This window comes from Oncorhynchus kisutch, linkage group LG27, assembly GCF_002021735.2.
Source record: "Oncorhynchus kisutch isolate 150728-3 linkage group LG27, Okis_V2, whole genome shotgun sequence".
NCBI lineage: Eukaryota > Metazoa > Chordata > Actinopteri > Salmoniformes > Salmonidae > Oncorhynchus > Oncorhynchus kisutch.
In genome coordinates this window covers 4,185,200-4,201,382 of record NC_034200.2, presented here as the reverse complement: position 1 = coordinate 4,201,382, position 16,183 = coordinate 4,185,200, and the positions used below count along the sequence as shown (strand labels likewise).

The following is a 16,183-nucleotide window of genomic DNA, read 5'->3' as shown; positions in this document are numbered from 1 at the left end:
GGGAACCTCCCTGTAAAAAATCATTTGACTTACCTGGCTAAATAAAAGGGTAAACAAACAATACATTTCCTTTGACTGTTTCCTTTGGCAAATGTTGTAAGCATCTTGTGATCAGAGCTTAACTCCGTTAAGCTGGGGAACTATTGAGAAGCCGCACAATTACATCAGGAGCTAAATCACATCAGACAACCTTTTATCAAAAAGTTACTACTGTGCCTATGATATAATAAGAGAGAGATCGTATCACACACACACACACACACACACCGATACCTTCCTTCCCACACATACTACCCTTTTCAAAGTAAAAAATGAAGGGAGGCCTTGACGTGCTTGTTAGCCTCAGCCAGAGAAGAACTGTATGCTCCTAATAAACTGCTGGAGCACATGCTCTGTCAGAACCAACTCTCTCTATCACTGCCTTTATCAGGGTCAACACAGACAGGGCTGTCTGTACACTGAACAGACCACACTGTAAAGAGGGGCTTACGTTCCAAATGACACCCTTTTTACCTACATAGAGTACTACTTTTGACCTGAGCCTTTATGAGCCCTGGTCAAAAGTAGTGCAATAGATAGGGAATAGGGTGCCGTTTGGGAAGCGGACGAGGGCGTCGATTTAGTGTCACAGCTTGAATACAGACAACAATCCCTTTCTCAGACGAAAGCCTCAGACCGTCTCAATTTAAGGGCCGTGTGTGTGACTGTGAAGAGTCTTTGAACTTGATCTGATGACAGAGAGTGTGTTGTGAAGTGATTGGGGGGGGACTCTTTCAGTTGTGACAAAGGAGACACTCACAGTAGCTGCTGGGTAATTTGATATTGAGTAGGATGCATAGGGAGTCTATCAGCTGCAGCTCCATACCTCCCGTTGGTCTGGATGGAGAAGAGTCACTGTGACCACTGTGGGAAGTTAATTGACACGTGAACCAATGATTTAAATCAAATAAACAAGTCAAAAAGACATAAACATGTCCCACAGGATGATGTGTGTGGATACAGTAGACCTGAGCCTTCCTAGGCCTAATGACTTTCCCCTCTCTTCCTCTTGTTGGCATCGTGTCCATTGTTATCTCAAGGCTCCAGACAAATGGTATTGGAGACTGGTACCTGTAAGTCCATCTATCAGCCTCTCCCTCTCCCCCATACCTTACCACTACCCTAACCCACGTGCAGCCCCTAACCCACCCCTACCCTCCAATGATGCTCCGCCCTGTTCCTTCCCTCTTACCTCCCATGTTGTGTGTTAGAACGGCTGTATAACATCTGTATATAGATGCTCATACTGCACCTCAATGCTAGCACAGCACAAGCATACATAAACAACCCACTATATCACACAAAATGCTGAATCACACACCAGACAAAACTGTATATAGATGCTCATACTGCACCTCAATGCAGTGAAAAATGTTTGAAAAATGGGACCACTCTTTCTTCTAGTAAAGTAATGGATGCCCGGCTTGTTCTTTTTATTAAAGGTGAGACTGGGAGCAGAGAGGGGAACCAGTTGTTGTACTGGTGCGGCACCAGTGTGTTTTATAGGCTCTGAGAGAAACAAATCTACAACTATAACGTATTCCCTCTGTCAGAACTGCTTATTAAACTGTAAATCATCACCCTGCCCTTATCCTTACCAAAATCATTAAGGGGGAAAACACAAAGTGACCCTGGATCAGATCAGCGAACCTAATCTTACCTCCATCCAGTCAACACTGCAGGACACCATAGCACAGGAGATTTATATTGGTTGGATACTGTAGCACAGGAGATTTATCTGGTCGTAACAGTTAATGTAGGAACATGAGACTAGTGTAAATCACTAGATGATATAGGGACATTCAGACTCAGTCACACCTTAGTGTAATTACGGTACACGAACTCCAAACCTAGTGGAAGTGTAGCCTTGGTGCCCGACTGTTTTTTTGCATTCGACAACGATACAGGATCTTTACCGTAGAGGACAATGTCAGCCTCTCCCTCTCCCCTATAAAGATGGCGTTGGTCGATCTGTCAGAGTCGGTTATCTTTGCATGCAGCGACACCCCACTACCTGTTTAGTTGAGTCTGAACCCTCCAATGCTTGAATAACCCCAGACTAAACTACTGTGTGTGTGTGTGTGTGTGTGTGTGTGTGTGTGTGTGTGTGTGTGTGAGAGAGAGAGAGGGGGTGTGACTGTGCATCTATGCAAAGACAAAGACTGCTTGTGTACATTTGTGTGTGAGGAGCCTATATATACACATCCCCATACATCCCTCTCCTTGCTCTGATTCCATAGATTAACTGTATATCACTGACCTGTAATCTCTCTCTGTTGTTGCCATGGCTGCAGGCGCGCTATAGGAGGGAGCATGCGAAGCAGAGGTCAGCTCCCTCCCTCCCCCTGGTGGACAATCTGCTAAAGGACAACACAGACGGCTGTGCCCTGGCCGCACTCGTCCACTTCTACTGCCCAACGTCTGTCAGACTGGAAGGTACCACTTCATACCTGTAGCCTTCTCTGGTTGGCCTACTTTATACTAATAGTTTGCAGTAACAGCATCTGTTATAGCTCACACTCACTCAGAATGGTAAGTACATTAGGCTGCCGTTACACAAGGGATTGACCAGAATCTGATGAGCATAGGGGCATTCATTCACAGCAAACTATATATTTTCTAGAAACATGATAGCTACATTATGCATAAGTATTACAGAGGGACTCTTTGGGCACAGAATCATCGTCGGGCTCAACAAATGATTGTAAATGGAAACAATGACCAGTAGTATCAACAGCTATATTGTTTTAACCATTAGACATGCGGTACCAGTCCAAAGTTTGGACACACCTACTTATTGCAGGGTTTTTCTTTATTTTTACTATTTTCTACATGGTACAATAATAGTGAAGACATCAAAACTATGAAATTATACATATGGAATCATGAAGTAACCAAAAAAGTGTTGATGACAGATTTACACACTCTTGGCATTCTCTCAACCAGCTTTGTGAGGTAGTCACCGGGAATGCATTTCAATTAACAGGTGTCCCTTGTTAAAAGTTCATTTGTGAAATTTCTTTGAGCCAATCCGTTGTGTTGTGATAAAGTAGGGTTGGTATACAGAAGATAGCCCTATTTGGTAAAATACCAAGTCCATATTATGGCAAGAACAGCTCAAATAAGCAAAGAGAAACGACAGTCTATCATTACTTTAAGACATGAAGGTCAGTCATTGCGAAACATTTCAAGAACTTTGAATATTTCTTCAAGTGCAGTCGCAAAAACCATCAAGCGCCATGGTGAAACTGGCTCATGAGGACCACCACAGGAAAGGAATACCCAGAGTTACCTCTGCTGCAGAGCATAAGTTCATTAGAGTTACCAAATTGCAGCCAAAATAAATTCTTCACAGAGTTCAATTAACAGGCTGTATCACATCCGGCCGGGATTGGGAGTCCCATAGGGCACACAATCGGCCCAGCATCGTCCGGGTTTGGCCGGGGTAGGCTGTCATTGTAAATAAGAATTTGTTCTTAACTGACTTGCCTAGTTAAATAAAGGTAACCCCCCAACCCCCCCCCCCCCTTACACCAGGAATGCACAATCCCTCCATCAGTGCTCAGACTGTCCGCAATAGGCTGAGAGAGGCTGGACTGAGGGCTTGTAGGCCTGTTGTAAGGCAGGTCCTCGCCAGACATCAACGGCAACAACATTGCCTATGGGCACAAACCCACCGTCGCTGGACAGACAGGACTGGCAAAAAGTGCTCTTCACTGACGAGTCACAGTGTTGTCTCACCAGGGGTGATGGTCGGATTAGCGTTTATCGTCAAAGGAATGAGCGTTACACCGAGGCCTGTACTCTGGAGCGGGATCGATTTGGAGGTGGAGGGTCTGTCATGGTCTGGGGTGGTGTTTCACAGCATCATAGGACTGAGCTTGTTGTCATTGCAGGCAATCTCAACGCTGTGCGTTACAGGAAAGCCATCCACCTCCCTCATGTGGTACCCTTCCTGCAGGCTCATCCTGACATGACCCTCCAGCATGACAATGCCACCAGCCATACTGCTCGCTCTGTGCGTGATTTCCTGCAAGACAGGAATGTCAGTGTTCTGCCATGGCCAGCGAAGAGCCCGGATCTCAATCCCATTGAGCACGTCTGGGACCTGTTGGATCGGAGGGTGAGGGCTAGGGCCATTCCCCCCAGAAATGTCTGGGAACTTGCAGGAATGTCTGGGAACTTGCAGGTGCCACAGCAAGAATGGGCAATCTGGTGCAGTCCATGAGGAGGAGATGCACTGCAGTACTTAATGCAGCTGGTGGCCACACCAGATACTGACTGTTACTTTTGATTTTGACCCCCCCTTTGTTCAGGGACACATTATTATACATTATTATACTCTGTGGAACTTGTTCAGTTTATGTCTCAGTTGTTGAATCTTGTTATGTTCATACAAATATGTACACATGTTAAGTTTGCTGAAAATAAACGCAGTTGACAGTGAGAGGACGTTTCTTTTTTTGCTGAGTTTATAAATATATGGACGAGCAATGTTAGAGCGGCATAGACTAAGGTACAGTAAAATGGTATAGAATACAGTATATACATATGAGATAATAATGGATGATAGTGATGCTAGTGATCCTATGATGCTCGGGTGGTTGTTGTCTATTGTTGATGATCTATTTGACCTTCCTGTGACATTGGGTGCTGTAGGTGTCCTGGAGAGCAGATAGTTTGCCCCCGGTGATGCGTTGTGCAGACTTCACCACCCTCTGGTGAGCCCTGCGGTTGTGGGCGGTGCAGTTGCCGTACCAGTTGCCATACCAGGCTGTTTGTGTGTGTTTTAGGTGACAAGCAAAATTTCTTCTGCCTCCATTTCAGTTTGTCAGTGATGTGTACGCCTAGGAACTTAAAACTTTCCACCTCCACCGCTGTCCCATCGATGTGGATAGGGGGTGCTCCCTCTACTGTTTCCTGAAGTCCACGATAATCTCCTCTGTTTTGTTGATGTTGAGTGTGAGGTTATTTTCCTGGGGCCACACTCCCAGAGCCCTCACCTCCTACCTCTAGGCTGTCTCATCGTTGTTGGTAATCAAGCCTACTACTGTGTCGTCTGCAAAGGGTGGCTACTTTGAAGAATCTAAATCTAAATTAATGTAAATGTGTTCATTTGTTTAACACTTTTTTGGTTACTACATGATTCCATATGTGTTATTTCATAGTTTTGATGTCTCCGCTGTTCAAACTTTTGACTGGTTCTGTACATACAACTGAACAGTGATTTTTCCGACAGTTTGACCTCCCGATCCGTTCTGAGACAATGGCCCCTGACCCTGATATGACTCCAACTGACAGGAATACCCCTTATCACCATGACTGCAGTCTAACAGACTAGCTTAGACTAGCTACAACACAGAATAGTTAACACACACACACACATACAGAGAGAGAATAGCTTATCCACTATCCTGCACAGTAGATATGATGTGAAAAAATGCTGTTGGAAAGAAGATTAGCCCCTAGTGATGAAGTCAATGTTTACAATTTCATCAATACTGTTAAAAGGGTCCATAAGGTTCAGGTTTATTCCATGACACATGTTATTCAATGGTAATGGTGTCAATAGAAGACGCCAAGGGTAGTGGGTTTTGAATCCTGCTGGGGCAACCCATACCTACAAAAATATGTGTAAGTCTCTTTGGATAAAAGTGTCTGCTAAATATTATTATTAAGGGATTAAACCTGAGGGTTTTCCATAACATGAGAGGGAGAAGGAGTCTGTTGAGACAGTACCCAGTGATCCAGCCTCCACCCACTGTTCTAAAAATGCCCCAGGGCCAGGCGAAGATGTGATTGGTCAGTAATGTGACAGCAGCACAGTCCTTTAGACAGAGGACAACCGTTGACTGTTATTTTTTAAAGATAAACATTGCCACTCCCCTTCTGTGAGTGTCCAGTCATATATAGATGTCTCTGTGTGCTGGAATGAGATACTGTAAAGAAGGATTGGATAGTGAGGGAATATTATAGAACACGGCAATTTTTAACAGTACATGTGACCCAGCTGTGACAATCGTTTCATTCAGTTCCATTTCAATGAAAGCTCCATTTGGCTCCCATTGTGGAAATGCTGTACTTCCTGAAGAATCTGGTAGACTGATGACATCACTGTCTAATCCTTCTTCAGCTCGTTCTAGTCTGCGTGGGCTCTCCCCATCATGACATCACCATCTCTGTTATTCTGTGCACTCTCCCCTGCCTTCAAACCTTGCCTCCTCTGACCATTATTCTGGCTAAACACTACAAATAATACTAAGTATTTTATAAAAGGAACAGTTATAATAAAATAATCATACAAATAAATAAAAAGTCTGACCAGTACACTTCTCAATTGCATTAAAAAACAGAAAAGCCATTGATGCACAGCTGAAGCTTTTCAAATCCATGCGAATCCAACCCCTGAAGATAGAAACACTAACCCCGCCCCTATGCTCTCTCCTCTCCCCGCCCCTCCAGATATCTGTCTGAAGGAGACCATGTCACTGGCTGACAGTCTGTACAACCTGCAGCTGGTGCAGGAGTTCGGTAGGGACAACCTCAACCACTGCTGCCACTTCTCCCTGGAGGACATGCTCTATGCCCACTCTTCCATCAAGGTAGGACCATGGGGAACAGAAGGGAGGCTGGGGGGGACAGGGTAGGGGAGTGGGGGAATAGGAAGGGAGGGAGGCTGGCGGCGACGGGGGAAGAGGTCTGGGAGGACAGTATGGAGGCTATGGGGGGCAGCGGTCTGGGGTACAGGAGGGTAGGCTGGGGGGACAGGACAGAGGGTTGGGGGTGCAGAGGGGAGGCTGGGGGGACATGGGAGGGGCCAAGACTTGGTTAGTTGGGTAGGGAGGGAAATGGGGTGTTGTCTATGGAGGTAGAATATACATTTGAAGTCGGAAGTTAACATACACTTAGGTTGGAGTCATTAAAACTCATTTTTCAACCACTCCATAAATGTCTTGTTAACAAACTATAGTTTTGGCAGTTAGGACATCTACTTTGTGCATGACATAAGTCAATGTTTCCAACAATTGTTGACAGACAAATTATTACACTTATTATTCACTGTATCACAATTCCAGTGGGTCAGAAGTTTACATATACTAAGTTGACTGTGCCTTTAAACAGCTTGGAAAATTATGTCTTGGCTTTAGAATCTTCTGATAGACTAATTGGCATCATTTGAGTTGATTGGAGGTGTACCTGTGAATGTATTTCAAGCCCTACCTTCAAGCTCAGTGCCTCCTTTCTTGACATCATGGGAAAATCAAAAGAAATCAGCCAAGACCTCAGAAAAAAAATTGTAGACCTCCACAAGTCTGGTTCATCCTTGGGAGCAATTTCCAAATGCCTGAAAAACAATAGTACGCACGTATAAACACCATGGGACCACGCAGCCATCATACCGCTCAGGAAGGAGACTCGTTCTGTCTCCTAGAGATGAACGTACTTTGGTACGAAAAGTGCAAATCAATCCCAGAACAACAGCAAAGGACCTTGTGAAGATGCTGGAGGAAACAGGTACAAAAGTATCTATATCCACAGTAAAACAAGTCCTATATCGACAACCTGAAAGGTAGCACAGCAAGGAAGAAGCCACTGCTCTAAAACCGCCATAAAAAAGCCAGACTACGGTTTGCAACTGCACATGGGGACAAAGATTGTATTTTTTGGAGAAATGTCCTCTGGTCTGATGAAACAAAAATAGAACTTTTGGGCCATAATGACCATCTGGAGGAAAAAAAGGGGAGGCTTGCAAGCCGAAGAACACCATTCCAACCGTAAAGCACGGAGGTGGCAGCATCATGTTGTGGGGGTGCTTTGCTGCAGGAGGGACTGGTGCACTTCACAAAATAGATGGCATCATGAGAGCGGAAAATTATGTGGATATATTGAAGCAACATCTCAAGACATCAGTCAGGAAGTTAAAGCTTGGTCGCAAATGGGTCTTCCAAATGGACAATGACCCCAAGCATACTTCCAAAGTTGTGGCAAAATGGCTTAAGGACAACAAAGTCAAGGTATTGGAGTGGCCATCAAAAAGCCCTGACCTCAATCCTGTAGAACATTTGTGGGCAGAACTGAAAAAGTGTGTGCGAGCAAGGAGGCCTACAAACCTGACTCAGTTACACCAGCTCTGTCAGGAGGAATGGGCCAAAATTCACCCAACTTATTGTGGGAAGCGTGTGGAAGACTAACCGAAACGTTTGACCCAAGTTAAACAATTTAAATGCAATGCTACCAAATACGAATTGAGTGTATAAAAAATTCTGACCCACTGGGAATGTGATGAAAGAAATACAATCTGAAATAAATAATTCTCTCTACTATTATTCTGACATTTCACATTCCTAAAAAAAAGTGATGATCTTAACTGACAGGGAATTTTTGCTAGGATTAAATGTTGACTCCAATGCTTCCCACAGTTGTATCAAGTTGACTAGCTGTCGTTTGGTTGGTGGACCATTCTTGATACACACAGGAAACTGTTGAGTGTGAAAAACCCAGCAGCGTTACAGCTCTTGACACAAACCGATGCGCTTGGCACCTACTACCATACCCCGTTCAAAGGCACTTAAATATTTTGTCTTGCCCATTCACCCTCTGAATGGCACACATACACAATCCATGTCTCAATTGTCTCAAGGCTTAAAAATCCTTAACCTGTCTCCTCCCCTTCATCTACACTGATTGAAGTGGATTTAACACGTGGCATCAATAAGGGATCATATCTTATTTTCAAATGGGGTAATGATGCATAGTGGGGCATAAGAGGACAGGGAGGGTAGATGTTTTAAATTACTTTTTGGCAAGAATGACTCATGAAGAGTATATTAGTCATTGGTGTTCAACCGGTGTGCCTTGAGGAACTCTTAGGTGTGTGAAAATCATTAGCAAAGGAAAGTCTGATTAGGATTTATTTCTAAATATATGGCTCTGGGCATAGCTATACCACAGCCTCTGGTACTGTATGGCTCTGGGCTTAGCTATACCACAGCCTCTGGTACTGTATGGCTCTGGGCTTAGCTATACCACAGCATCTGGTACTGTATGGCTCTGGGCATAGCTATACCACAGCCTCTGGTACTGTATGGCTCTGGGCTTAGCTATACCACAGCCTCTGGTACTGTATGGCTCTGGGCTTAGCTATACCACAGCATCTGGTACTGTATGGCTCTGGGCTTAGCTATACCACAGCCTCTGGTACTGTATGGCTCTGGGCTTAGCTATACCACAGCCTCTGGTACTGTATGGCTCTGGGTTTAGCTATACCACAGCATCTGGTACTGTATGGCTCTGGGCTTAGCTATACCACAGCCTCTGGTACTGTATGGCTCTGGGCATAGCTATACCACAGCCTCTGGTACTGTATGGCTCTGGGCTTAGCTATACCACAGCATCTGGTACTGTATGGCTCTGGGCATAGCTATACCACAGCCTCTGGTACTGTATGGCTCTGGGCTTAGCTATACCACAGCCTCTGGTACTGTATGGCCCTGGGCTTAGCTGAACCACAGCCTCTGGTACTGTTTGGCTCTGGGCTTAGCTATACCACAGCCTCTGGTACTGTATGGCTCTGGGCTTAGCTGAACCACAGCCTCTGGTACTTTATGGCTCTGGGCTTACCTATACCACAGCCTCTGGTAATGTATGGCTCTGGGCTTAGCTATACCACAGCCCCTGGTACTGTATGGCTCTGGGCTTAGCTATACCACAGCCTCTGGTACTGTATGGCTCTGGGCGTAGCTATACCACAGCCTCTGGTACTGTATGGCTCTGGGCTTAGCTGAACCACAGCCTCTGGTACTGTATGACTCTGGGCTTAGCTATACCACAGCCTCTGGTACTGTATGGCTCTGGGCTTAGCTATACCACAGCCTCTGGTACTGTATGGCTCTGGGCTTAGCTATACCACAGCATCTGGTACTGTATGGCTCTGGGCTTAGCTATACCACAGCCTCTGGTACTGTATGGCTCTGGGCGTAGCTATACCACAGCATCTGGTACTGTATGGCTCTGGGCTTAGCTATACCACAGCCTCTGGTACTGTATGGCTCTGGGCTTAGCTATACCACAGCATCTGGTACTGTATGGCTCTGGGCTTAGCTATACCACAGCCTCTGGTACTGTATGGCTCTGGGCGTAGCTATACCACAGCATCTGGTACTGTATGGCTCTGGGCTTAGCTATACCACAGCCTCTGGTACTGTATGGCTCTGGGCTTAGCTATACCACAGCCTCTGGTACTGTATGGCTCTGGGCTTAGCTATACCACAGCCTCTGGTACTGTATGGCTCTGGGCTTAGCTATACCACAGCATCTGGTACTGTATGGCTCTGGGCTTAGCTATACCACAGCCTCTGGTACTGTATGGCTCTGGGCTTAGCTATACCACAGCCTCTGGTACTGTATGGCTCTGGGCTTAGCTATACCACAGCCTCTGGTACTGTATGACTCTGGGCTTAGCTATACCACAGCCTCTGGTACTGTATGGCTCTGGGCTTAGCTATACCACAGCCTCTGGTAAAATTGAAAATATTTCAAGTGAACCCTATTTAATCTAATAGAAAATAGATGGTTTTCAGTATGGATCAAATGAGATGGCGGCCATTGCCACTAAATAAATGAATAGGGAAATTGCCAATGTGCTTCATTTTATATCCCATCAAGGTGTGCCACGGTTCAAAAAAGGTTGTGAACCACTGTATTAGTGTACTGTACTCTATGTGGGTAGAGGAGATTTGGGTGTGCGTGTTTGTGTAGGAGGGGTCAATTTTGTCACACTGACTGTTCTGCCAAGTCAAATGAGAGTATGAGTCAGTGTGTGTGTGTGTGTGTGTGTGTGTGTGTGTGTGTGTGTGTGTGTGTGTGTGTGTGTGTGTGTGTGTGTGTGTGTGTGTGTGTGTGTGTGTGTGTGTGTGTGTGTGTGTGTGTGTGTGTGTGTGTGTGTGTGTGTGTGTGTGTGCGTGCGTGCGTGCGTGCGTGCGTGCGCTTGTATGGGGTTATTCCAGAACAGAAGGGCCAAAGTGGGCCAAAGTCTCCCCCTCAGACAAACAGAGGCTGCTTAGAGAGAAGTGTCATGCTACTTTCTCTGTGCCTGCCTCTCCCTGCCTCTCTTGTTCTGAGGTTTTTACATTTTCTATCAAAGGAAGACAGAACTGTCAGTAAAGAACTGTTGATTCTTTATGTGCTACAAAGAATACTGAATGAGGTTCTGATTTACTAATCATACATACAGAATGGATCACTTAACTGAGATGTTTTCAATGTGAGTCAGGACAAAACAGATAGAAAACCATGTGATCTGGCTATAGACTCCCAGAATGCATAGCATGCAGTATAGGACAGTGGAGGCTGCTGAGGGGAGGACAGCTCATAATAATGGCTGGACTGGTATCAAACGCGTGGTTTCCATGTGGTTGATAACCATTATTAAGTTCCTATACCAGCAGCCTCCACTGGTATAGGAACATTAGTCAGAACCAATTAGGATTCTGGTCCTCCCCCTGACCGTTGGCACACTGTCTTTTCCATAGACTGCTTGTTGCTTGTGTGAAACAGTGCTACAAGTGAGTGTCTCAGGCAGGGACAGAGAGTGAGAGAACGGCTCCTGAAGAGCAGCCAAAAGCTGGCATAGAGCCAACTCCCAACTGGCCAAACCTCCAGAACCCCTAACCAACCAGCCACAGTGTGTGTGTGTGGGCGTGTGTGAAAAGGGACACTGTTCACACCCGTTATTTGTGGAGGAGTGTGTTCTAGACTCAAAACTCGACTTGATGTCCAAGAACTATAACAATACAAAGAGAATATCCAAGCAACCATGTTGGTAATCTAATGTCCAGTCTTAGTTTTGTGGTCAATGGAGAGGCTCTTTTCCGTAGAGAGAGAGAAGCCCAGTCAAAATATGTGGTTTAAAAGGCTCTCAACAAATGAATGACTCTTCTATGGAGGTCTCCAGAGTCTGTTTTTACCATTAAATCATAAAATGCATAACATCTTATTTGGGTTACACTCTATGGGGTGTGTATTGCACACTAAACTATACCAGATGGTATTTAGTCAGTTCTTCCACTACATACTAGAAGGTGAGGTAACATAGCTATATGAGGCTGCCAATAATGCGCGTACACACACACACACACACACACACACACACACACACACACACACACACACACACACACACACACACACACACACACACACACACAATCAGTTACCTAGCAACAAAGGCAGCTCAGAGGCAGCTTGACCTGCTATCCCTGGCCTCAGTCACAGCATCTTCAGTAGGTACTCATACCCCTTGACTTATTTCACATTTTGTTGTGTTACAGCCTGCATTCAAAATGGATGAAATCAACAACAAAAAGTCTCTCACCCATCTACACACAGCACCCCATAATGACAAAGTGAAAACATGTTTTTAGAAATTTTAGCAAATGTATTGAAAATGAAATACAGAAATATCTAATTTACATAAGTATTCACACCCCTGAGTCAATAGATGTTAGAATCACCTTTGGAATCACCTTTTTTAAATTCCTCAAGCTTTGTCAAGTTGGTTGTTGATCTTTGCTAGACAGCCATTTTGAAGACTTGCCATAGATTTTCAAGACGATTTAAGTCAAAACTGTGACTAGACCACTCGGGGACATTCAATGTTATCTTGGTCAGCAACTCCAGTGTATATTTGGCCTTGTGTTTTCGGTTATAGTCCTGCTGAAAGGTGAATTTGTCTCCCAGTCTGGTGGAAAGCAGACCGAACAAGGTTCTAGGATTTTGTCTGTGCTTTGCCCCCTTCCATTTCATTTTTATCCTGAAAAATATGAAGAGTGGTCCTCAGTAATGTGTTGTACTGGATTTGCCCAATTGGATTTGCCCCCCAAAAATTGAAAAACAATACACTCTTTGTCCTGAATATATAGTGTTATACTTTGTATTCAGGACAAAAAGTTAATTGTTTTTCCACATTTTTTGCAGTATTACTTTAGTGCCTTGTTGCAAACAGGATGTATGTTTTGGAATGTTTTATTCTGTACAGGCTTCCTTCTTTTCACTCTGCCAAATAGATTGGTATTGTGGAGTAACTACAATGTTGTTGATCCATTCTCAGCTTACCCTATCACAGCCATTCAACTCTATAACTAAACGCTGTAACTATTTTAAAATCACCATTGGCCTCATAATGAAATCACTGAGCAGTTTCCGTCCTCTGAGTTAGGAAGGATGCCTGTAAGAACTTGTTCTTAACTGCTGCATCTTTGTAGTGACTGGGTGTATTGACACATTAATAACTTCACCATGCTCAAAGGAATAGTCTATGTTTTCTCCATCTACCAATAGGTGCCCTTCTTTGCGAGGCATTGGAAAACCTCCCTGGTCTTTGTGGTTGAATCTGTGTTTGAAATGCACTGCTCGACTGAGATAATATGTATGTGTAGGATACAGAGATGAGGTAGTCATTCAAAAATCATGTTAAACACTATTATTGCACTACAGAGTGAGTCCATGCAACTTATTACGTGACTTGTTAAGCAAATCTGTGCTCATTAACTTATATAATAGGCCCACCATAACAAAGGGGTTGAATACTTATTGACTCAAGACATTTCAGATTTTCATTTCTCATTCATTTGCAAACATTTCCGATAATCATAATTCCACTTTGACGTGATGGGCTATTGTGTGTAGGCCAGTGACACAACATCTACATTTAATCCATTTCAAATTCAGGCTATAGTACAGCAACGTGTGGAAAAAGTCCAGGGGTATGAACACTTTATGAACCCTGTATTTGGCCTCCTATGTGTCTTAACAGAGGCACCTTGTGGACACATGTTGGTATTTGGTTGTATTACATTTTCTTTGCCCTTCTCTAACTCGTGTGTGTTTTGCCCTGTTGCAGAATAACTACCTGGTGTTTATGGCAGAGCTGTTCTGGTGGTTTGAAGTGGTCAAGCCTTCGTTTGTACAGCCCAGAGTCTTTGACCCACAAGGTAAGCCAAAAAGGGTGACTTTGAAGATGATGATGGGGATAATGAAGATAATCAACTGCATTGACATAGTATATTTCAGTTTTCACCAGAATTCAGACCATGTCAACTACCTTTATTGACTTGAGTAGCCTGACTGATTGGTGTTTGTTTGTCAGCCTGGGATCTAGCCCCGTCAGCAAGGGCTATGGCTCCTATCTGTAGCCCAGCCAAACAGGACTTTGGGGACAGCCCAGAACACAAAAGGTATGATTTAATATTGAGTGGACAAATTTACTAACCTGGAGTTATTTAATGTTCCCTTATTGAGCAAGCTTGGGAAGGGTCGAGCGTAGTTCAACTTGGCAGTTACAGGAGGCGTGATTTTGAGCTTTATCGTAATTCTCTCTCTGTCTCAGGCTTCAACCAGACTCTGCTTCAGGTAAGAACACAGGAACTACCCCTTTCCTCAGAATCACAAACACGTATCTGTCAGAAGACTCTGAACTACTATTGGTTCTCTTTGATTTAGTCTCTGTGCGTGTGGAACAAACCTTTTTTCTCCCCTGTTTCGGGCAGGTGTGATAAAGAGGACCATGTCCTATGTAGACGGCTGTGTGGGGACGTGGCCTAAGGAAAGACGGTCTAGGGGCATCTCCTTTGAGATTCCTTTGGACGGGGATCCTAACGTCCCTCCCTGTTGGGGTCCCTCACTCCGGGGCATGACCCGCTCTGCCAGCACCGAGGGCCTGGGGGTGTTCAAAGTTCACCACGCACCCCAGGGGGACATGAGGCGCCACCTCTCCTTTCAGCCGGTCAGCGTCAACGGTCCTAGCAGCACCGCAGGGCACATAACTGAGGAGGACTACAACACGGACTCACCAAACCCCCACAAAGCAATGGGGCGCGGGCAGACTCAGCCACACAAGAACCGGAACAGGTACTTATGATGGCTCTGACGGTAGGACACCCGAGTTGTGTGTACAAGGGATACATCTGCTGAATATAAATATGTTACTAACTGTTAGTTTCTCTTGATAAAAGTGTTTAATAAATGTCTGTCAATCTAGATATTCCAATGGTGTTCTCAAAGAGAACGGCAATGACGGCCGCGGCCCCGTCAGCCCATCGAGCCCCCCTAGCATCGAGGAGGCTCTGAAGATTATCCACCACACAGAGAGGCCCCACGGCAGTCTGGGGCCCGGGGCCAACGGCTTCTTCCTCCACGATGGAGCTGAACCATCAGACCCAGGGGACGACCCTGATGACTACCCAGGATCGGCTAAGGCCCGGGCAGACGAGGCCGACCCCTACTCAGCCTCTACGGAGGAAGTGGACACAGGGATCCACGTGAGGTCGGAGGACATCCAGGAGAGTTTGGACGAGGACAATTCTTCCCTCAGGGACTACTCTGATATGGACCCTGACTATGAGGCTATGACCCGATCCTGTCCCTTACCAGAGGGGGATGGAGAGAGGGGGGTGAGGAGCAGCCCATACCCCAGCTCGGTGTCCCCAGCCCCTATGTCTCATGCTCCCAGCCCTGCCTCGTCCTCGGGTGGTTCTGGCGGCGGACTGGTTCGCATGACCAGCTTCGCCGAGCAGAAGTTCCGTAAGCTGGAGGGGCGGAGCAGTGGAGGGACCACCCCCGAGAGCGCTGAACTCTACGTTCCCAACACCCCCCCCACACGAACTGCCACGCTCGAGGTCAGTAGAGAAACTCTCTCTCTCTCTCCATGTTAATGTCTCTTGGACGCCTCTCCTCTCGCTCTCCTCTCTCTCCATTGATCTATTTCTCTGTCGCTCTTTCAACTCTTTTTGGTCCTACTCCGCATTTCTCTTTTGCTTATTCTCTTACCCCTCTCGCCCTCTTCTTCCCACCCTCTCTCTCCCTCTCTCCTTCTCAGATCTCCAGCCCCACCCACCCAACCCAGACCCCGGCCACGCCCTCTCCCAGAGACCACACCCACCTGCTGCCGTCAGATATGGTGCACCTGAAGATGAAGCTGGAGGAGAAACGCAGAGCCATCGAGGCTCAGAAGAAGAAGGTATAGGCTTAATAACGCTTCAGAGAGCTTCTCGTCTTTGGCAGCGTCTCAAACGGCATCCTATTCCCTATTTCCATAGGGCTCTAGTCAGAAGTAGTGCACTATGTAGGGAATTGGGTGCCATATCAA

The 16,183-nt window shown here is 45.7% G+C and overlaps 1 protein-coding gene across 2 annotated transcripts in view; it reads left to right on the top strand.

Annotated features, from left to right (window-relative positions):
* camsap2b (calmodulin regulated spectrin-associated protein family, member 2b) overlaps positions 1 to 16,183 on the top strand; it is a 65,611-nt gene that overhangs the window by 35,209 nt on the left and 14,219 nt on the right. For both annotated transcript variants that reach the window (XM_031806433.1, XM_031806434.1), the window contains exons 5-12: positions 2,334 to 2,475; positions 6,502 to 6,641; positions 13,940 to 14,030; positions 14,186 to 14,273; positions 14,426 to 14,448; positions 14,586 to 14,946; positions 15,077 to 15,713; positions 15,914 to 16,054. In XM_031806433.1, coding sequence (XP_031662293.1) covers positions 2,334 to 2,475; positions 6,502 to 6,641; positions 13,940 to 14,030; positions 14,186 to 14,273; positions 14,426 to 14,448; positions 14,586 to 14,946; positions 15,077 to 15,713; positions 15,914 to 16,054 — 1,623 coding nt within the window. The remainder of the gene's footprint in view (positions 1 to 2,333; positions 2,476 to 6,501; positions 6,642 to 13,939; positions 14,031 to 14,185; positions 14,274 to 14,425; positions 14,449 to 14,585; positions 14,947 to 15,076; positions 15,714 to 15,913; positions 16,055 to 16,183) is intronic.